Source organism: Musca domestica, unplaced genomic scaffold (genome assembly GCF_030504385.1).
Source record: "Musca domestica strain aabys unplaced genomic scaffold, Musca_domestica.polishedcontigs.V.1.1 302, whole genome shotgun sequence".
NCBI classification, from domain to species: domain Eukaryota; kingdom Metazoa; phylum Arthropoda; class Insecta; order Diptera; family Muscidae; genus Musca; species Musca domestica.
The window spans coordinates 441,467-465,717 of record NW_026712303.1 but is presented as its reverse complement, the minus strand read 5'-3'; the positions used below and the strand labels follow the sequence as shown (position 1 = coordinate 465,717).

Genomic DNA, 24,251 nt, shown 5'->3' with positions numbered 1-24,251 from the left:
CATAAAATGCGAAATTTACATCCGATTCCATTCAGATTTGACACATCTCAATAGTTCTATCAACGCAAGATCTGGTATGAAGATGGTACAGATCGGATCATTTCTTCTGGTACCTCCCCCACATAGAGTTCAAGGTTTTAAAAAGACGCCCAAAAGCCTTTGTAGATTAATTTATTTTTTCGTATTTAGTTGCTTACAACTTACTTATAACACATTTTTTCAAATAATAAATTAAAAATCCTAGACTTCTAATTTTGTTTAAAGCTTTCCTCTTCCGATTCATATCTCCATTAAATCAACTTTTCTTGTGATATTGAAGACAGTGCTGCCAAAATTTAGCTCTTGACGTTAATAGTTTATGGCAACGCGTGCACTTAAAAGCATTCGGGTCCAAGTGAACGAGTGCATGTTCTTCCATACGATAACGGAATTTAAATTTTCTACCACAGCATTCCGAATAGAATTCATCGTCGGGATGATTTGTCTGAAAATGTTGTCTCAGTTCATTGAAGGTTTTACAGGTTATGGAACACAGACGGCATGGTATGTTTGGCATCCATCTGGCAATGACTTCATCCACTTTTTTCGATATACATTTATTTATTCTGACGGGTCGATAAATATGATCGGAGATTTTAAATGTATCCTTTGGTATCTCCTCATTTTTAGCATCCTCTGTGGATGTAGGCGCTTCCGACTCATGTGATTTTGAAATCGAACCAATATCCCAACTTTCTTCACTATCCATGTCGCCATGGACGACTTCGTCCACATCCGTGATTTGTTCGTTACAAAAGGTTGGTGTTTTGGAATTGGGATTTTCAGGTATTATTTGGGGTTGTTTCTCCGATGCAATTGCATTCAAATTAGTTTCATCTGGGTTTTCACAGTCCGTAACTATTAACTGTATCTCATCGGAATGGCTGGATTCAACTTCACTTGTGTCTACAATATCTTGAAATTCATCTTCGTCTGGTATTGAAATGGTTTCAGGTTCACATTTCACTATTGGCATTATGTGTGAATGAACTGGGGAAAAAGTTTCGGTACCACTTGGGGCCGCCTTATTAAGATTAATGTGCAACAACAGAACAGTCTGTTGAAAATTATTAAAACCGGAGATATGATGCCAACATTCCGCACACAAGACAGCCAGTTGATTTGAAGCACCGGTTTCAACTTCTAAAAACTAAAAATTAATAAATGAAAATTATGAAACTTATTTGTATTTCTCGATATACGAGGCACATATATTTTCTGGCCATCTTACAAACTTACCATGGGCTGAAAATATTTTATAGTGATGGCATAGATTTCGTTTGCCTCACCATGGGCATCATAGAGACGTATGCTATCACAGCACGATACTCGGCATAAGCGACAGACATTCGAAGCTGCCATTGCATTCGGCTATTCTGTAATGACACAAAATATAATTATACATTTAATTTCAAAATTAATTTTAGGGAAATATACAACAAAAGAAAAATAAATAAAACAAGTAAAAAAGCAGATCAGTGCTGCCGAGCCGATCTTTTAAACCTCTCCTCTATCATGACGAAGATCAGCTTAATTTTTTTATCATAGGCTGTAGTACCGATTCCGAACTTCAAATACGAAATTTGAAACCATTCCGTTGAATAATGTCGCTAATATCATCAAATTTGAAAAAAATCGGTGCATAATGATCCTAATATCATCAAAACCCGAATAAAGGGAGGTTCCGTTATATGAGGGCTATACGAAGACGTGGACCAACATAGGTAATTTTTCGTCATATGTTATAGTATCTATTACAAGCATCAAACTTTAAGTATGAAATTTAATTCCGGTCAAAAATGTCGGGTTATATACGTGGACCTATATAGACATTTCTCTTCCAGGGGGCAATGTACTCACAAGGAACTCTTTTTGTGGGTTTTAAGACAATTCCGTTGAAAAATATGACCAATACCGAATATCAGGAGGTACCGTTATATCCCCCATATATCGTGAACCTATGAGACAATTCTTTTTCAGAGGGTAAAGTAGTCACGAAGAACTCCTTGTGTAGAATTTCAGACATTTCCATTGAAAAATGAGGCAAAAATTTTCACAATACCGAATACCGTTATATGGGGGCTATACGATATCGTGGACCGATATGGTCCATCTTCGAACTTTTCCTTTTACCCTTTTAGCTTTCTATATTTATTTGTTTTGACTCCAGAGTGATTACAACAGACGGACAGAGCTAAATAGTCTTAGAATTTTACGCTGATCAAGAATTGTTGGTTCTAGAATTATTATTTCGATGAACTACAAACGGAATGATGAACTTAATATACCCTCCATTCTATGTATGGTGGAGGGTATAAGAAATCAGTAAGTTCGGCTGGTCTAACCTTTTAATACCCTTCATCATATGGTAGGAATTTAAACATTTTCAAGAAAAAAGTAAGGAAAAATCAAAAGTCGGGCGGGGCCGACTATATGATACCCTACACCCCTATGCACATTTACTAGAGCTCCGTAACAAAAGAATTAATTTGAAGTAAATCATATCACCTATAAACATTTGGCTTTAGATCAGTTATAATTTGGTTTCAGAGGTAACTAATATGTGGGAGACATATCCAATTCGGAATCGATTTTAACTAAATTTGATGGAGATATTTTAATCTTTTATACCCAATAACATTGCTATAGAATGCATGACAAGGATTATATTAAACCTGTAAAGAAAGTCCTAAAGTCGGGCGGGACCGTCTTTTTGATACCCTACACCACTTTGCTAATTTAGTAGAGCTCCACATAACAATTAAAAGTTTTTATGGGAGAATTTGATCATACACGCCATGTTTATAATTATAATTTAAAGCCGAAGCATTTGTATCTTTTAAATTCGGACTTGTAATGCCCATTTGATATATATGGGAGCTATATCCAAATCTGAACCGATCTCGATAAAAATTAGGAAAGGTATTTCGGAGCTGTATTTGATAAATTTCCCCAAATATTGTTGTTTACAGAGTGCATATTACGGCTGCGGAGGACAAATACAATAAATCGGATGAACAGTATATATGGGAACTATAGCTATATCTGAACCGATCTTTACCAAATTTGACATACTGGCTTCTAGACTCAATTCGGTCGCATGTGCCAAATTCTATCCCATTTGGGCAAATATTAAAAGTTTGGTGCACAATAAAAAGTAAATCGGACGAAGTTATATATGGGAGCTATATCCAAATCTGAACCGATCTTGATAAAATTTATCAAATGTATTTCGGAGCAAATGTATTTGATATATTGCCCCAAATATTGTTGTTACAGAGTGCATATTATGGCTGCGGAGGACTAAACTAACAAATCGGATGAATCGGATAAAAATAACAAATGGATGAGCTATAGCTATATCTGAACCGATTTCAATCAAATTTGGCATACATATTTCCAGGCCTAATCTGGTTGTATGTGCAAAATTCCATACAATTCGGGCTGATATTACACGTTTGGTGCACAATAAAAGGCAAATCGGACTAAGATATATATGGGAGCTATATCTAAATTTGACCGATTATCTCAAATTTCAATAGGGTTCGTCCTTGGGCCAAACAAATGATTTGTGCAAAATTTCATCTGGATAGGGTAATAAATGCGAACTGTACTTTGTTGGACGGACGGACATGCATAAATCGACTTAGAATGTGATTCTATGCAGATAATCATCTATCTCGTTCCCTTTTGCCTGTTACAAACAAATGCACAAAGACATAATACCCTGACCACCTTGTGGGTATAAAAATATATATCAGAGCCTTGTTCCACAAAATGGAAAAAAACGACCTGAAATTCACTCCATTTTGGCTGATATTAGCCATTTTTCCACAATAAACCTGAAATCGGATTAAGGATATTTGGGAGCTATATCAAAATCTCGATAGCCGATCTCGATAAATTTTGGCAAATGTATTCCAGAGCTCTATAAGGTATCTGGTACCAAATATCATTGTTGTCGAATGCATATTATGAATGTGAGGAACTCAAACACCAAATCGAATGAAACATATATATGGGAGCATAGCTATATCTGAACAGATTTTCACCAAATTTGATGTACTTGCTTCTAAACTGAATTCGGTCGGATATGCCAAAATTCAGATCATTTGGACTTATATTGGCCATTTGGTGCACAATTAATCCGAAATCGGTTGAGGATATATGGGAGCTATATCTAAATCTGATTCGATTATCACCAATTTCAATAGGGTTCGTCCTTGGGCCAAACAAATATTGTTTGGCAAATTTCATCTCAATCGGATAATAAAAGCGATCTGCATTTTGTTCACAAGAATACACGGACGGACAGGCGGACTGACTCGGAAAGTGATTCTATGAAGACTCTCAAAAGTAACTATGGGTCCATCTCGCTTCCTTCTCCATGTTACGAACAAATGCACAAAGACATAAAACCCTTACCACTATATGGCGTACGGTATAAATAACGGTATCGGCAAAATTACAAGAAAATCGGACATTTCTATCCAATTTTATGTGAAATCATAACTTCCATATTCAGCTCAGGTTTCTGGTTGAGAGAAATATTTAGATATAGTAATGTTGCAAAGAATCGTTGACTTGTTTCGCCAGTTAGGTTTAAAAAAAAGATTAAATAGTATAGAAAATTGTGACCTTTTGTGGGTTAGGTACCAGAAATGGGTCGCAGATATCATCATCACAACAGATATTGTGTTAAAAAAAATGTTTGTATGTGTGACATTTGAAGAGAGTTGGATACCTTTTTCGATTTCTTTGACCGTTTTGTTTTTCAAAATCTTAAACCCTATGTGGGGGAGGTACTAGAAGAAATGGTTCGATCTCTACCATCTATATAACAGATCTTGTGTTGATGAAAATATTGAGATGTACCAAGTCTGAATGGAATCGGATGTCAATTTTGAGTTTTATGAGCTTCATGGATATTCAAAATGTTGACCCTTACTGGGGGTGGTACCAAAAGGAGTGGACCGATCTATCCCATCTTCACAGCAGATCTTGTTTTAGTAGAAATAATGGGATGTGTGAAATATAAAGAAAACCGGATGCTTATTTCAGATTTTATGATCTTTTTGGTTATTCAAAACTTTGAACCAGAAAAAATGGTCCGATCTCTACCATCTTTACAGCAGATCTTGTGTTGATGGAAATATTGGGATGCACCAATTCGGAATGGAATCGGATATTAAGTTGGCTTTTTATTAGCCTCATGTATATTAAACCTTTTTTGACCCTTAGTGGGGGAGGTACCAGATGGAGTGGACCGAAATATCCTATCTTCACAGCAGATGTTGTGTTAGGGGATATGTGTAATTTGAAGTCTGCATCACATTTAGTGGGGGAGGTACTTGATGGAGTGGATCCATATTGTCCATTTTCGCACCTGACCTAGCACTAAAGCAAATATTAGGATTTGCAAAGTGGGAGCAAAATCGGATCATCATTTCATGTGCAGTAAAAACTTTTGTTTTTTTTGAAAATTTCGACCTTTTGTGGGCCAGGTTCCAGAAGGAGTGGACCAATATTGCCCATCTCCCAACTTGATCTATGTTTAATAATAAAACAAGTAAAAAAAAACATTAAGTTCGGCCGGGCCAAACTTTTAATACCCTCCACCTTAGGGTAAAGGAAACATTAGGAGAAATGTGGCAAAAACCATTAAAATGCCGAATATCGGGAGGTACCGTTATATGGGGGCTATATCAAATCGTGAACCTACACATGCAAAGTTCCGCCAACGGAGCTAGAACCCATTATGACCTACAAATACCAATTTTCAGATGAATACGTGAAAAATATGTGGCAAAAATCATCAAATTACCGAATATCGAGAAGTACCGTTGTATGGCGGCTATACCAAAACGTGGACCTATACATACAATGTTTCGCCACACGAACTAGGACCCATTATGACCCACAAATACCAATTTTTAGACAAATCAGTGAAAAAATATGGCAAAAACCAACAAAATACCGAATATCGGGAGGTACCGTTATATGGGGGCTATACAAAATCATGGACCCATACATGCAATGTTTCGCCACCAGAGCTGGAACCCATTATGACCTACAAATACCAGTTTTTAGACAAATCCGTTAAAAAAATGTGGCAAAAATAATCAAAATATCGAATATCGGCAGGTACCATTATATGGAGCCTATACCAAAACGTGGACCTATACATGCAATGTTTTGCCACACGTACAGGGACCCGTTATGACCTACAAATACCAATTTTCAGACAAATCCGTGAAAAAATGTGGCATAAATCATCAAAATAGCGAATATCGGGAGGTACCGTTATATGGGGACTATACCAGAACGTGGACCGACATATCTCATTTTCAATACCAACCATCCTAGACACAATACCAATTGCTCTGCTAAATTTTGGCGCTCTACGTCCAATAATGTGGGCTGTATCGTGATTTCAACAGACAGACGGACATCGTTAAATCGACTTAGAATTTTATGCTGATTATGAATATATATATATACTTTATTGGGTCTACGACGAATATTTAAGGATGTTACAAACGGAACGACAAAGTTAATATACCATCCTTTCCAAGGTGGGGGGTATAACTACGATTTACCAAGTTAGGGCCAAATCGAATACTCCCTTCGAGATTTATCGTGCGTACCAGCCAGACAGCGGATGCTTAATGCACTCACCAGAAACAAATTCTCACTTGACTCCCTGTGCAAAAAATCAGACGACACTGTATATGGTAGCTATATTCAAATCTGATCCCAATACCATCAATTCAATAGTGGTCGTCCTTGGGCTAAATAAGAGATTTGTGAAAAATTCCATCTCAATCGGGCAATAAATTCAACCTGTACTTGTTAAAAAAAATACATTAAAAGACGGACGGACATGAATAAATCGATTCAGAATGTGATTCTATGAAGATCATCATTATGTTTGCTATTTCGTTTCCTTCTTCGTGTTACAAACAAATTCACAAAGACATAATACCCACCTCAGTGTGGTGTCGGTTGTAAAAACGTAATTTTAATTCTCTGCTAGATATCCTTATTTCTGAGTTTCTCACCACGGCTACTACATGTCGCTGCACCGTCCATATGTTGTGTTCTTACAGCAGCAGTGTTCACCGCTTTACGCTTACTACCTTAACATGAAACTGTTATGATGGAGCAAATAGCAGACTAAATAAAGAGAAGAGATATTTTAAAAGAGAACATAAAACACTGAGAGCAAAAATAATGCGAACATGCGGCAACCGAAAAACTCAGATAATGTGCGCGAGTGTGTGTGTTTGTGAAAGATACTCGATTGTGAGATACATTTATGTTCGCCATTTTCTGTAGTGTTGCCACGGTGCGGTTGGTTTTACTCATGATATAGAAATCTCCCAACTACTAAAGTGTTAAATTTGTTGCTCCTCAGTGCCTTATTTGCGATTTAAAATTAACATTCTTTTAATACACGGTCAACAATGACATATAGCAGCCCTGCTCAAAACCGTGTTCTAGAACATGAGGCGAAAAAAATATAATTTAAGAGAATATAAAAATTCTATTTTTCTTTATATTTTCCGGTTCCATTTAATTGTTTTAATAATTTATGAAGCAAATGGATAAAAAATATTTGTTTAAATAATGACTTAATACTGTTTTCTTCTTGATTTAAATAAGCAAAGAGAAATTTGACTGAAAAGATATATTTTTTCTTGAGCAGCGCTGCGTATATCTTAAATAGAATTGACTTAAAGAATTGTATAAAAGCGGTATCGATGTTACAGGGTGAGATAAAAAAAATCCATAATTTTTACATTTTTTTTTAATTTTATCGAATGAAAGCAAAATATGTCGGAAATTTTAGAATAAGTTTAGATTTGTTCGAATTGGTCAAATTTGGCACGAATTATGGACTTAAAACTGCCAATGAAACCGTCACACTCTGTCCAAATTTGCTCTGCGGTATTTTGGCACATTCCCGGCGAAGCGCTTACTTGAGGTGATCGACACTTTGGCATTTTTTAGTATCAACTTTGCTTTCGAAAATACTCAAGACGCAGTAGTCCAACAGATTGGTATCCGGTGATTTTGGTGGTCATTGTGAACCGAGGCACCTCATTTTGTAACCATTCTTGGTTGGCACGTGCTGAGTGCGATGGTGCTGAGTCCTGTTGGAAAGTCCAAGGTCTGCGGACAAATTGTTTGCGTGCCCAAGGCTTTAATACACTCTCCAGAATATTATTGCCGCGCTAGATTTCTGGTGGCCAACCAAAGGTATACATTTTCGGCTGACCTCTTCGGCAAGTAAACACGATCGTTTTGTTTGTTTACAAACTGCTGGATAACGAAAGTTTTCTCATCGGAGAAAACCAAATTCGGCAGTTCACCACTTTCGGCCAAGCAAAGCAACTCTTTAACTTTTCTGAGTTTATTTTCTTTTTGTTGGGGTGTAAGTTCTTGCACTTTTTGGAATTTCAGTGGCTTTGCCCCGAGCTCATTTTTCAATATTTGCCGAATGGAATATTGCGATATGTTCAGCTCACTTGCCATTTTTTCGGCCATGCCGACGCAGGTTTCGATCAAGTTGCTTCTTTACTTTTCGAATTATTTCTGCTGATGTTGGTGTTTTCTACCATCCATTTTCTTGACGTCGGGCTACGCTACCAGAGTCACGATAACGAGCGATGGTACGAGAAACAAAAGATTTATTCACATTTAAATGTTGGAGGGCTCTAACGATAGCCACTTGTGGTTTTTCAGCCAAATATAAAGAAATCACACTATCACGCTTGAATTCTGAATTGAATTTTTTTCTGAAAAATTCTCACCAAAATGCTTTTGTACGCTTGCAAACAATATAATGAGCTGTGACTGAAATAATTTTAACAGCTGTCGGACGAGTGGTTTAGAAATGACAGCAGTCTGGTAAGAATCTGTTTAAATTTAGATAAAGCTCTCATATATATCATCAACCGATTTCGGATTAATTGTGCACCAAATGGCCTATATTCGTCCAAATGACCCGAAATTTGGCACATCTGACTGAATTCAATCAGTCAAGCAAGTACATAAAATTTTGAAAAAATGTTTCAGATAGACCTATTGCTCTCATATATGTGCTTCATCCGATTTGGGGTTTTAAGTCCCTCACATGTGTGATATGCACTCCACAAGAATGTTATTTTGTACCAGATAATTTATGGACCCAAAAATATCTCTGTCAAATGTTATCAAGATCGGACCAGATTTGGATATAGCTCCCATATATAGCCTTATCCAATTTTAGATTTATTGTGCACCAAATGGCTAATATCACCCAATTGGACTGAATTTTGGATTTTTTCACATTCTACCGAATTTTACCATTTGATGAAACTCGGTCCTTATAGAAGTCATATCATGCACTATATAGCAATGTTATTCGGTTCATAGTTGGTATGATCTACTTCACATAATTTCCCAATATAAACTTTTTAGTTACGGGAGCTCTACTAAATACACATAGTGATGTAGGGTATCATAGAGTCGGCCGCTCCCAACTTTTATTACTGGTTTAATTCGCAACGGTATAAATTATATATAAATTTTAGGGTCTTTCGATATTCGTAAGAGTTACACTAAATGTTTTTGAATTTACGAAAATTCATAACACAGATGTTTTGAATATAAATATTTTTTTTTAATTCATCGTCTATTTGAGTCAAAATCTTATCAGATATAATAACTCGATATTTTTATATTATCCCCGATGAGGGAGTGTTTATAATTTGTTTTGGCAACTCTGCCAATTATCTATGCCTTGGAAAGAAATACACAGTCCAACTACGACGATTCACCACACTACATCTATGTATGTAGTACATACACACATTCCGACGCGCACATCTGTTGCTACAAAATAAATATACAACAACTTTTAATAAGTACGACAAACCACTCTTTTCTGTACAGTGTGCACACAATTATAAAACAGTTAGTAATCAGACAAATACTATTTTTTTAACAAATAAAATAGAGAATACAAAACATAATTTTTAAACCGATAAATGTTTATACATACTTGAAGAAAAGAACAAGAAATCTCGGATTTTTCAAAATACTCAACAAGAGACAAACACAAGCAGCTCTCACGAACTCTTTTTTAGAACTAATGTGACCCGAGAGAAATATGGTGTGTGCACATCGCAAACAAACCGGTCTGTTCAGCTACGAACATGGTGTGCAGCTGCTCATTTGTTCGAAGTGGTTCACAAATACAACCAGTTGTTGATAATTAACTTTTTATTTAGCTGCACATCACAGAGTTTTGAAGTGCAAAATATTATAGAATTTTTGCAAGCATTCGGAAGTGAGTTTCTAAGTTTGCTTTGGGGATAAAAAGAAGATATTTGGTGCCTCATAGGAATGCTTAACATGTTTATTATTATTTTATTTTTTTTTTTTTTTTGCTTTACTAACAATTTTGTATTTTGGTTTCTTTAAAGGTAGACAACCCTCCAAACGAAGGAATTTAATACAGGGTGGTCCAGATAGACCGAAGTGGTGTGAATTCCTCATAACTTTTTTTCTCTTCAGTATTTTGCAAAGAAGACTTGGACAATTTATAATGGAGCAATACACAACTGAACATAGTGCCAAATCGTTCTTTTGACTCGGCGGGCATACCGTCGTCAATTTCGTGCAACGTGTATGCCGCCGTCAATGTACGGTCAACAAAAACAGTCTGGTTTCAGAAACATCAAGCAGGAGAAGTTCGCCACAACTTGGCCTTTCAAGAGGGTCGCTGCAGAGAATTTTGCATACCATAAGAATGTTTCCATACGAAATTCAACTTGTCCCAGAATTGAAGCCGATACCAGCAACGATTTGACTGTGGCTCTTTTCAGCCACATCAACAAGAATCTGTCTGTCAGATAAAGATGTTGAAGATTGTGGGTGAGGTACCAGAGCCGTTCGCAGATATATATCATCTTCACAAGAGATCTTGTGTTAGAAAATATGTTTTTATACCCTACAACACTATGTGTTGGGGGTATTATAAGTTTGATTGGGCCAAAAATTATGTAACACCTCGAAATATTGGTTTCCCATATAGGAAAGTATATATGGATCTTTCTAGCTCGCCGAGCTGAGTCGATCTAGCTATGTATGTCCGTCCGTCCGTCTGTCCATGTTATTTTGTAATCACTCTACAGGTCGCAATTATGGCCGATCTTCACGAAATTTAGAATTTAGGTGGGGTTAAGTTCAGAATAGAACCCTATTTCTTTTGGAGATGATCGCATAATACTTAGGGGTTGAAATGGAGCAAAAACTGAAAAATTTCATGATTTTGCAGTTGCTCTACAGGTCACACTTATAGACCAATCGAAGCGAAAGTTAGCATGGAGCTAGAGCTTTGGGCTGGGCAGAAGCCTTCCAATTTTGATCATCGGGAAATATTTAGTGGTTGAAATAGACCATAGCATTTGTCATAAATAAAAGTCAAATTTTCCATTAAACCGCGAATATTTTTAATGCCGGCGAAATCACAAATAGACGAACAGGTAAATTCTGACCGTTACGTAGATGCCGATAGTAAAAATATCTAATATATATAGCGAAATATATACAATGTACACATACAAAGGAAGGGTATGTTCGTAAGAATGCTTATATCTCCAGAATGGCTGGAGCGATTTTTACCAATTTTGTCAATTTAGAATGCCTTTTTGGCATAAAAGTATAAAATCTAAAAAATCGCATAAAAAGATGCCAATAATGATGTTCATTAAGATTTTGTAGCATTTTGTAACATATTTTTATTTTTTCATTTTTTTTATCGCATGCGATTTTTATATACTTATATATTGAAGTTATTTTATACTTATGTATTGAAGTGTATATTTTGTAATATTTTTTCACTTTATAACACAGGTTTGGGTTATTATTTATATACATAATTGCAATAATTATCGTTCGATCCCCACGAAATTTTTTACGAAGGTAGAGTTAGGCTCAGAAGGACTAAGCCTATTGTTTTCAAAGATGTGCGCAAAATATATTTAGGGGTTGAAATGAACCAACAACGAAAAATTTTCCTGATTTTGCAGCCGAAATAGAAACCAAATGACACTAAATCTCGCATGAAGTTAGAGTTTAGGACAGCGGGTAGAATGGACCACTACTTTTGTGTGAAAAAATACCAAATGAACCAAAAACAGAAAAATATTCCTGATCACACAATTGAAGCCTATCGACACGCCCGAGAAGAGAGTTAAGGACAGGGAAGAAGTCCTAGCATTTTAGATGCCAATGGGTTATATTTAGCTGTAAATTGACCACAACAACTAACAGCACGACGGAGTGCACAAATGTTGGGAATATGACCCTGTGTTCTATGACATAATTTCAAAAGCGAAATAGATTTGGACATAAGGGGGCTTCTAATATATTTTAGTGTTGTAGGGTATCACATGGTCGGCCCCGCACGACTATAGCCTTTGCTTACTTGTTATGTGTGAAATTTGAAGACAGTTGGATGCTTATTTCGCTTTCTTTGGGCGTTATGTTTTTCAAAATATTGAACCCTATGTGGGGGAGGTACCAGAAGGAATGGTCCCGTCATTATAACGGATCTTGTGTTGATATAAATATTGAGATGTGCCAATTTCGGGTTTTATGAGCTTCATTGATACTAAAAATGTTTACCCTTTGTAGGGGAGGTACCAGAAGGAGTGTACCGGTATATCCAATCTTCACAGCAGATCTTGTGTTAGTGGAAATAATGGAATGTGAGAAATATAAAGGGAACCGGATGCTTATTTCGAATTTTGGTTATTTAAAACCAGACCTAGCACTGACGCAAATATTAGGATTTGCAAAGTTGGAGTAAAATCGAATTAACCTTTCTCGTTCTTTGCAGTAAAATATTTTTTGCTCTTTTTTTTAAATTTTCGACCATTATTGGGGGAGGTACCAGAAAGAGAGGACCGATATATTCCATCTTCACACCAACCTCGTGCTAATAAAAATATGGTGATACGTGTAATTAGTTAATCGGACTCTTATACCATATTTTATAAGTTATAATTATTCAAAAATTTGACCCTTTGTGGGAGAGGTACTCAATAGAGTGGACCGATACTGTTAATTTCGCACCTGCCCTAGCACTGATGCAAGTATATGGATTTGCAAAGTTGGAGCAAAATCGAATTATCCCTTCTCTTTCTTTGCTGTAAAGTTTTTAATGTTTTTTTTTTTTTTTTTTTTGAAATTTTCGACCTTTATTGGGGTAGGTAACGGAAGGAGTGGACCGATATAGACCATCTTTATACCAGACCTTGAGTTAACAAAAATATTGTGATGTGTGTAATTTGAAGAAAATTGGATCCTTACATCACATTATTTAAGATTTATAATTATTCAAAATGTTGACCCTTTGTGGGGAAGGAACTTGATGGAGTTTTCCGACACGGTTCATTTTCGCACCTGACCTAGCACTGATGTAAATATTAGGATTTTCAAAGTTGGAGTAAAATCGGATTATCCTTTCTTTTTTTGTGCAGTAAAATATATATATATTTTTAAAATTTAACCTTTTGTTGTGGAGTGAAGGAGTGGCCGATATTGCCCATCTCCGAACTCGATCTGAGTTTGATAACAATATGACGATGTACCAAGTTTGGACCAAATCGGATACTCCCTTCGAAAGTTATCGTACACACAAGTCAGACGGACGGACGGGCATCGCTTGATCGACTCCAAATGTCCTGAAACGGATTTGGTCCAAAGAGACCTAGGATATTAAACCTTTATTTCGATGAGGTACATTTTGGCTGTATCAAATGATATATACCCTCTCTAGCCATATGACTGTGGGCATAACAAGTATAAAAGAAGTAAGTTCGATAATGTCCAACTTTTTAATAGCCTTCACCAATTGGAAAAAATTGGGAAATTGTCAAAAAATAATTTGAAAATCATCAAAATACCGAATACAGGGAGCTGCAGTTATATGGAGTATATGCAAAGACCTGAACCTGCATAGACAATTTTCTGTCACAGGCTGTAGAACCTACTAGGAACTGCAAATACGAAATTTGATACAAGTCCGGTGAATGATGTCGTTAAAATCATCAAAATACCGAATATCGGGATGTAAATATGGGGGGACGTTATATGGGGAGATACGAAGACCTGGACCTGCATAGGTAATACTCTATCTTGATTAGCATCAAATTAAATCGACATAGAATTTTATGCTTATCAATAGTATATTTACTTTGTAGGGTCCAAGATGTATATTTCGAGGTGTTACAAGCGGAAGGACAATCTTTATATATCCCCCCTGCTGGGGTAAAAAACATTGAAATTTTTTTGAGAAACTTTTCAAATTTCTTATTAAAAACTAGCTTAAATATATAAATAATGCTATGCTTATTTCTATAAATTCTCCCAATAAAATGTAATAGAATCAACATCATCAGTCTCTCTCTTTATGGTGTATCCCTGGTCGGACCTCTTCTTTTCCGGCGATTTTCAAATGCGACCGGATGATATTTCCTTACATGGTGATACAACCCGGTGCGATAGGTAAAAGCCTTCGGACACAATTTACACTGTTTAAAATAGAGCGGCGGATTGCTGCCATTGTCTGAATGATAGAGTCTTGAGTGTTTGAACAGGGCCGTTTGTCGTTTAAAAGACTTATTACAGAACTGGCAGTGAAATGTTTGCTCGTCTGTGTGAAGCGAAGAATGTTCCAGCAGAGTTGCCTCGTCGCCACAATTAAATCCACATTGGGGACACTTGAATGGCGAATCATCGTTGTCCGACGGGCATAACTTTGCACCGGGATGCAATTGGCCAATGTGGGCAATTAAAGTAAATCTTGTTGTGAAACATTTGCCACACAACTGACACTTGAACGCCTTCGGGTTCATGTGAATTATGGCATGCTCTTCGACTCGAAAACGATATTTAAGTTTGCGTCCGCAACACAGCACGTAGAACTCCTGATTGGGATGCTGGGCAAGGAAATGCGTTTTTAGTTGTGTAAATGTGGGAAACGATTCGGGGCAACCTTCGCACTTCAAGAGTGGTCTCCATTTGGCAATAATCTCATCGATCTCCTTTGGCGATTTTCGGTTCTTTCTGCTAGCTGGATAAATCATTTCGCTAGCCGCATTCGATGAATATTGTGCACTGCTCACTTCCAGCAAATCGCCATTTGAACTGCTTGAGACTTCAATGTCATCATTTAGCTCATCGACAATAAAAATATCGCCTTCCTGGTCGGAAAACTCTTCATCGATGTGCATTGCGTTCCCAATTTGGAAAGGTGGCATCCGCTCATCATACGTAGAAGGCAGTATGATTTCAGGTTGGGCCCTTGGGGTAGCATTCGAATTTAGTTGGAATTCCACTGTGTGATCTGTCACGGTCAATTGGCCGCTGCTACTTGTCGTTGGCACCTCTTTACAATCTTCGGCGTCATCATCAGGTATTACAATTGTGTCCGATTCATCTTTAATTTGTAATTCCAAATCGGCTGTAATGTCTAGTTGCTCCCCACCATCTTTCGATGTCCCTCCCTCAGGCTGTAACTGACTTCGGGATATAGCACTCTCTGCGGCCGTATGTAGATTGGCGTGCAGTAGAAGAACCGTCTGTTGGAAATTATTGAAACCAGATATGTGATGCCAACATTGCATACACAAAACACCAATGACTTTTGTGGTCTCCTTGTCGATTTCCAAAAACTAGAAAAAAGAAATTGAAATATCATTGTAACAGCAAAAAAAGTTAATTTAAGTGCAATTACCATTGGATGAAAGAATTTGACAGTAATGCTGTATATTTCATTTGTCTTGCCACTCGCATCGCACAACCGAATACATTCACTGCAGGGAGTACGACATAGACGGCATGTATTCGTGCCGGCCATTATCAAAATTCTGAAATGATAAATAATGTATAATAATATTATTAAAATAATTATTTTGTCAGTATATGTGCAGAAATTTTCCAAACAATATTTTTTTTGGCGCAAGCACAAACCCTTTTAAAATTGGTGAGAATTAGTTCAAATTTAGATACAGCTCCCATATATATCATCAACCGATTTCGGGTTAATTGTGCACCAACTGGCCAATATCCTAACCAGAATTTTGGCACATCCGACCATTTTCCTTTAGAAGCAAGTACATTAAATCTGATGAAAATCGGTTAAGGTATAACTATAGCTTCCGCAGTCGGAGCGCTAAAAAATCGTAGTGAACCGGAGTCGGAGCACTAAAAACGCAGTGTTCCGCAATCGGAGTATTAAAAAATAGTAATGTACCAAATGCACCACATTAAAACATGTTAAAAAGCAGTAAGTTCGGTCGGGTCGAACTTTGAATACCCTCCACCATTTGCAACGAATTTGGAAATTTTCAAAAAATAAAATCCTTAAAAAATTCTGTTAAAATTTTAAAAATACCGAATATAGCCGTTATATTGGGGTCTATGCGACGACGTGGACCTGCACAGACAATTTTCTGTCTTAGGTTGTAGTATCCATTTCGAACTTCAAATACCAAATTTGAAACAATTCCGGTGAATAATGTCGCTAAAATCATCAAAAATACCGAATATCGGGAGGTACCGTTATATGGGGGCTATATCAAAACGTGGACCTACAAGGCCCATTTACGAACTTAACCTGCCTACTGGAAAAATAAACATGTGTGCGAAATTTTAGCCATCTATCATAATTCATTCGAAAGATAGCGTGACTACAACATACAGACAGACGGACATCGCTAAATCAACTTAGAATTTTACGCTGATCAAGAATATATATACTTTGTTGGGTCTGACATGAGTATTTCGAGGAGTTTCAAACGGAATGACAAAAATAATATACCCTCCATAGTATGGTGGAGGGTATAAAAATCGAAATCATAAAACTGATTTTAAACACTCAGCCATTCTTTGTAAAATACAGGGTTGCCCATATTCGACGGACCCATTTGGCAACGCCATAACTTTTGACAGAGATGACACATCGCTTAATGACATACCGCGTTTGAAGAAGCAGATTTTTACTATGAACCAATACACGCCACGCGAACGCTCTGAAATAGTTGAAATTTACATTCAACAGAAGAAGTCAATTGTGAAAAAAAAATGTGAGAAGTGCGCCTTCTAAGAACATCATTAAGCCTTTATACGAAAATTTTTCGACTGGTAAGGCTCTTTCTAATCCAAAGTCGACCAAGGCGATCGGCCGAAAATATCGCTGCCGTACGAGCAAGTGTTGAGAGGTCCCCAAGAACATCCCAAAAACGTCGTTATCAGCAGTTGGGCATGGCTCGGTCCACTTTACAACGGATTATTCGCATTGATTTGCATTTGTTCCCGTACAAAATTCAATTGACGCAAAGAATGTTGCCCAAAGGTCCGTCGAATATGCGCAACCCTGTATTTAGTTTTTTTACACCTACATTGATTGATTTGTTTTTCAATTTTCACTGGTTAAATACAAATCATTATAACTTCAGATTTGGTCCTTTTTTATTCTTTCTACCTATTCCCATATTTTTCTACGTTCTTCAATTTCGCAACCAATCTAAACATACATAAAATAAATGCAGCTTTTATTTACATAATATTGAATTGTATTAGTAATTTTTGCATCACCAACCAGTAAAGAAAGTCTTAAAGTCGGGCGGGGCCGACTTTATGATACCCTACACCACTTTGCTAATTTAGTAGAGCTCCGCATAAAATTGCAAGTTTTTATGGGATAATTCAAACATACACGCTATGATTATAATTATAATTTAAAGTTCAAAGGACTAATGCCGATGCATTTGTGTCTTTTAAATTCGGACATGTATTGTTCATTTGGTGCACAATTAATTTGAAATCGGATAAATATATATATGGGAGCTATATCCACATCGGAACCGATCTCGATAAAATTTGGCAAAGATTTTTCTGAGCTCCTTTTGATATATTTCCCTGAATATCGTTGTTACGGAGTGCATATTACGGCTGTGGGTAACAAATACAAGAAATCGGATGAACAGTATATATGGGAGCTATATTCACCAAATTTGACATACTAGCTTCTAAACTCAATTCGGTCGTAAGTGCCAAATTTCATCCCATTTGGGCAAATATTAGACGTTTGGTGCACAATAAAAGCTAAATCGGACAAAGTTATATATGGGAGCTATATCCAAATCTGAACAATCTGAAAAATTTAGCAAATGTATTTCTGAGTTGTATTTGATATATTTTCCCAAATATTGTTGTTACAGAGTGCATATTACGGCTGCGGAGGGCAAAAATAACAAATCGGATGAACAATATATATGGGAGCTATAGCTATATCTGAACCGATTTCGATCAAATTTGGCATAGTTATTTTCAGGCCTAATTTGGTTGTATGTGCAAAATCCATACTATTCGAGCTGAGATTACACGTTTGGTGCACAATAAAAGGCAAATCGGACGAAGATATATATGGGAGCTATATTTAAATTTAGACCGATTATCTCCAATTTCAATAGGGTTCGTCCATGGGCCAAACAAATGATTTGTGCAAAATTTCATCTTTGTTTACAAAAATACATGGACAGACGGACGGACGGACGTGCATAAATCGACTCAGAATGTTATTCTATGCAGATCATCAAAAGGAACTATGGGTCTAGCTCTTTTCCTGTTACCCGTTACAAACAAATGCATAAAGACATAATACCCTGACCACCTTGTGGTGTAGGGTATAAAAACATCAAACATCTAATTTTCTCACATATCGTAAACAACACATATGTGGTACACTACCGGTACATTATTTTTTAATGTTCCGCCATGTGGTACACTACGATTTTGTAGTGCTACGACTGCGGAACATTACGATTTCGTAGTTCTCCGACTGCGGAGCACTACTTTTTTTAGTGCTCCAACTGCGGTACAGTACGATTCTCGTTGTGCTACAGCATCAGTAAAATATTTTTTAAGGGTTGTGCTCCGATACGGTACATTATCTTAGTGTACCACTCTGCCTCGGAACGGTAGAGAACACTACGATACAGTACCATACTGTTTATTTTCGAACGCTGTTCAGAATTGGATATGTCTCTCGTATATTAGTTCCGAAAGCAGATTATAACTGCTCTAATGCCATGACACTCGTTCAAATAAGGTTATTAGTTGATGTGGTCTTTACATAAATTCCCAATATAAACTCTTTTGTTGCGGGACCTTTACTAAATATGCATAGTAGTAGCCTTTTGACTTTTTTTACTGGTTTATCAATACAACGATAATTTACTATAAATGGTCTTGTAAACTATAAAAGAGAGCAACACAAAACTTAACTAACGATAAAATTCAGTTTTTCGAGGAATTTTTGGAACAATAAATACAAAATTTGTTTTGTGTGAAGTATTTTGAAATGCGTAGTAATTTTAATTTCTGTTGTAATATTGGGTCTAATTTACATTAATATGAACATTTTTCGAATTATATTTTGACTAAAAATATCCAGAATTAATATAATGTGAAGATCCATACAATTTTATGCTATAAGTTGTGAAATCTTAAGAAACAAATTGAAAAATATAATTTTTTTAATGTACGTAAAGTAATATGTAATACCAAATTAAATACTTTTCGTTCACGTAAGTATTTATTTCCAAAAACCACTTGAGATCTCAACCCTACACACCGATACCGACCATAATTCAAATTTTACCATACCATTTAGTACCGTTCGTACATCTACGGTGTGTATTTCCGAAATCACCTCCATATCTCAACACTACACAACAATTTTCTCCCCAACACCAAAATTCTGAAATTGAGCTCTATCCCTACAATCAACACTAAATGTATGCATTTTTATTACCTTTTGTACTCTTGTAGTACTTATTCCCAAAAAAAATGCCAAATTTCTGGACGCCAGCTCTAAAGGTTCACCCAAAACCAATTTTTTCTTAATTGAGAACCATTTAGTAAAACTAAGTTCGAATTTCCAAAAGTTCCTATATCCTATACTCCATGAGTAATCTTAATTCCAAATTTCAGAATTCCAGCCCCATCGGTTCATACAAATCCAAATTGTACCAAATTTTAGTACACATAAGTATGAATTTCCAAAGTTTTCTTCATACCCCCTCAAATTTCCTAAACTATCTCCATACCTGCATTATACAATCCGTTAGAAATCGTATTTCAAAATTCCATAATTAAATCTTTATCGGTTCACTTCAATTCCAATTTGTACCGAATTTAGTACCATTTACTGCACATAAGTGCTACTTTTCAAAGCTTCCTACATACCCTAATCCTACACGCCAACAGCAATCTTAACTCCAAATTTCAGGATTCAAGTTCTATCGGTTTACCAAATTTGATACGATATAGTACATATAAGTACGAATTCCCAAAACTATCTGCATCCTCAGACCTACAATGCAATAGTAATCTTATTTTCAAATTTCAACATTCCAACTCTATCGGTTTACCCTAATCGAAATTGTACCAAATTTAGTAATTTTCGTGCACATATGTACAAATTTCGAAAAATTTCTCCATATCACAAACCTACACTCCGCCATTAGTGAAAATTTCAGCTCAAAACGTTTCAAAAAATTGAAATTGTACCAAATATAGTACCTTTGGTACTTTTCGTATTCGTGAGTATACTCTCCTCCTTACAACGACCTAACTCCTCAACCTTGATTTTCATTCCAAATTTCAAGTTTTTAGCTCATTCACGTTCACATGATACGAAATGGTACCAAATGTAGTACATTTTAATGCTATTCGTACATCCTTTTATCATTTCGTTTGAAACACCTCGAAATATATATTTTAGCCCCACAAAGTCTATATATTCTTGATCAGCCTAAACTTCTATATCGATATAACGATGTCCGTCTGTCTGTCTCCCCGTCTGTGGAAATCACTCTGGCTTTCGAACAAATTGAACTAGGTTAATAACATTTTACTCAAACTAAAAACGGGCTGTATATCGGTATTTTAATGCAGGTCCACATCTTCATATATCCCCATATATCGAGAGTTCCCTTAGTGACATTATTCACCGGATTTTAAGTTTCGTATTTGAATATTGTAATGGACTTTGACAAAAATTGCCTATGCCGGAATCGATCTAGCGATGTCCGTCCGTCTGTCTGGTAAGATTTTATTATTCTTTTTTAAATGATAATTTTTTTTAAGAAAATAAAATTTAAAACTATTTTTTTTATTTTTTTATATCTTTATTATTGAAAAACAAGAACTATAGAAGTTCAGAATTTATTAAAAAAAGTTAGAAATCAAAAAATATTTTAAGTCGAAATTATAAGCGGACTAACCTAAAGCACCCCCATTTTAAGATGCAAAAAAAAAAAAACGACTGAAATCATTATTTCGTTGAGAATCCTTTATTCTGGATGACACACGCACATCTTTTAGGCATAGAGTTTATTAAATTATTAATTGTATCCGGAGATATGGCTTCCCAGGCTATTTTTGCGGCTTCAAATAAATTTTCTTTCGTTTTGCAATTTTCTCGGTTGATTTTTGAGTTAACGATCTCCCATAAGTTCTCGATTGGGTTAAGATCGGGGGACTGGCCAGGCCAAGGGAGAACTTTTAACAAATTGTTCTGAAACCACTTTTTAACCACTTTTGACGTGTGCTTGGGGTCGTTATCTTGCTGGAATATCCACTGTAGTGGCATCTCTTCTTCAGTATAAGGCAACATCACGTCTTTTAATATGTCACGATACATGAAACGATCCATAATTCCATCAATCTTATGAATTGGCCCAATCCCTTGCCCAGAGAAACAACCCCAAACCATTATGTTTCCGCCTCCATGCTTTACAGTTTGCAATATTTAGGATTCAACCTTCGCCCATTTGGTCTGCGTACACGCCTTATACCATCTGAATCCTTTAAATTAAACTTAGATTCGTCAGAAAACAACACAGTCCTCCATTTTTGGACACTCCAGCTGAGATGGGACTTTGCGAATTCAAGTCTGCCTTTTCTATTTTTTGACGATATGAAAAGTTTTTTTTTGCTGGTCGTCGACTGAATAATCCGGCCTCTACCGCCCTTCTGCGACTCGTTCTTTCGCTAATGTTTAAATCTAAGCGGTTTCGTATGTGACTAGAAGATGCTGTAGGATCATTTTGGATTGTCCTTTTGATTAAGAAGTCTTCCTGTCGCGAAGTTTCACGTGGCTTTCCTCCAGAATGAGTAGGAGATGTGCGACCAGTCTGCATTTTTGGAGTGTACCGTTAACTAATACAGCAATGTCGCAGTAGCATAGTAAAATTTCCAAACACAATATTAGGCGGTGCTTTAGTTTTTATTAAATTCTGAATTCCTTAAGTTTGTGTTTTTCAATAACAAAGATATAAATAATTAAAAAAATAAAAAAAAATAATAACTTTGTTTTCTTAAAAATTGTATCATTTAAAAAATATGTACTGAGGAGGTGCTTAGGTACTGTCAACCCCTTCTGGTACCTAGCCCACTAAGGGTCACCATTTCCAATACTTATATATGTCATAACTTGCGAAACAAATCGACGATTCTTTACAACTTGCTATATCTAAACATTTCTCTTAACCGGAAATCTGATATGAATGAATGAAATTTATTGGAATTTATGATTTCGCATAAAATTGGATTTAAATGTTTGGTTTCCTTTAAATTTTGAACATGCTAATTTTTTCATCTGTATTGGATGAAGTATGAAAACGCAATACTTCAGTCCGCTATATCCGTTACCTTACGCATATTTTCACATTGTCCAATCATTTGCCCATAACTCTTATAAAGTACAGGAAGTAGTCGATATAGTCCAAATGTGTTACGTTGTAGTATTTATATCAGCCTTACGTCAGAAACGAATTGGTCAACTTCGAAACCTCCCCAATAAAGAGTCAAGAGTTTGAATAATCGTAAGTCAAGGCTGGGGGTATACAACTGTCGGCAAAACCGACTGATATTATTTGACTTGTTTAACTGTGTTTTTTGGTGTAATTCTTTATTTTAGAGGTCTTTATCTATTGAGTTCAGAAGAATATTAACTCCATTAGATTAATCCATTCAGGTACCACTCTTGGTATGTGCTTTGCGTCATTGTCATGTTGAAACTTCCAGATTATGGATATATTACGAAATTTTATTTTATAACCAACTCTGGTTAGAGTTTCTTTGATGACATGATGTTACCACCTCCAAACTTTACGACTAGTTACATTTTGTAAGTAATCTGTTTTAAATCATTAGCATCCTGAAGTTTTCGAGGTCTTTTTTTTTTGGACGGTTTAAGAAATCATTTTCATCGAATTAATATTCGCCAACATGGCAACACTAATCGAGAGCACAACGACTATTTGGTTGCACCTACTCATTAATGTCGAACTTACTTTCTTCAGGGGTATCATCTCTTAGCACAGAATAGGCATTCGAAATTTGTGTGCGAACACAAGTTACAATACGAACGATAAGCCAAAAGCAAATAATAAACACTGAACAGAACAACTTTTTGTTCATTTCTAAAAGAAATATGGGTGTAGATATCATGCGGGAATGTACAGCAACAAAGAATAACATTCCTACATCAAACAAACAGACATATTTACAAACCCTACTACGTCTCGACACACTAATTGAAACGAAGTCATCGCGCACATTAAAATGAAACTGTTGTGAGACGGATGGACGGACGAGCCGGCACACAACAAAATTAAATGCTTGTGTTCGAAAACAAAGCAGCCACATTCATTCATACTTACATTCAGATAACAAAAACTGCACCAATCTTCCGTATTTTACAAAAACAATTCTACACACAGAAGAGACACTAGCAGACTGGTTCGCTGTTGTTCGAGAACTGGTGAGTTGGCCCAGCCAACACAAAACTCTCGTGTGCACGAGCAATAAAACTTGTTTTTGTATGTGCACACGTACGTATTAAATAAGAGAGAGAAGCTTAACAGTAAGGTATGAAAAATCTATTCGAAGCTGTAATTTTGGAGTTTTGTCTTTGTCAAAATATTAATTTGAAATAGTCATATAATAACTACACAATAGCTATTTACGCTAGCCAAACAATATAAAAAACAACATAGTAATAACTAAACCAGTAAGGAAAGCTCAAAAGTCGGGCGGGGCCGACTATATGATACCCTACACCACTATGCATATTTAGTAGA

At 36.1% G+C, this 24,251-nt stretch overlaps 1 protein-coding gene across 1 annotated transcript; it reads right to left on the bottom strand.

Annotated features, from left to right (window-relative positions):
• Nucleotides 1-230: 230 nt before the first annotated feature.
• On the bottom strand, nucleotides 231-23,983 carry LOC131800460 (transcription factor grauzone-like). Its single transcript, XM_059124885.1, has 5 exons — nucleotides 23,832-23,983; nucleotides 15,833-15,965; nucleotides 14,511-15,770; nucleotides 1,279-1,410; nucleotides 231-1,189 (listed from the first exon to the last, which is right to left on the bottom strand). Exons 2-5 carry the CDS (start codon nucleotides 15,953-15,955, stop codon nucleotides 296-298), a joined length of 2,409 nt encoding a protein of 802 aa, XP_058980868.1. The 5' UTR covers nucleotides 15,956-15,965; nucleotides 23,832-23,983; the 3' UTR covers nucleotides 231-295.
• Nucleotides 23,984-24,251: the final 268 nt, after the last annotated feature.

Bases quoted from the DNA above. Each gene is read 5' to 3' on its own strand.
- LOC131800460 (XM_059124885.1), bottom strand. From the start codon at position 15,955: ATGGCCGGCACGAATACATGCCGTCTATGTCGTACTCCCTGCAGTGAA. The intron at 1,411-14,510 runs CCATAAAGAGAG...ATTACAGAATAG, and splicing joins GAGGTCCGACCAGGGATACA to CCGAATGCAATGGCAGCTTC. The intron at 1,190-1,278 runs GTAAGTTTGTAA...ATTAATTTTTAG, and splicing joins TAAAATATTTTCAGCCCATG to TTTTTAGAAGTTGAAACCGG.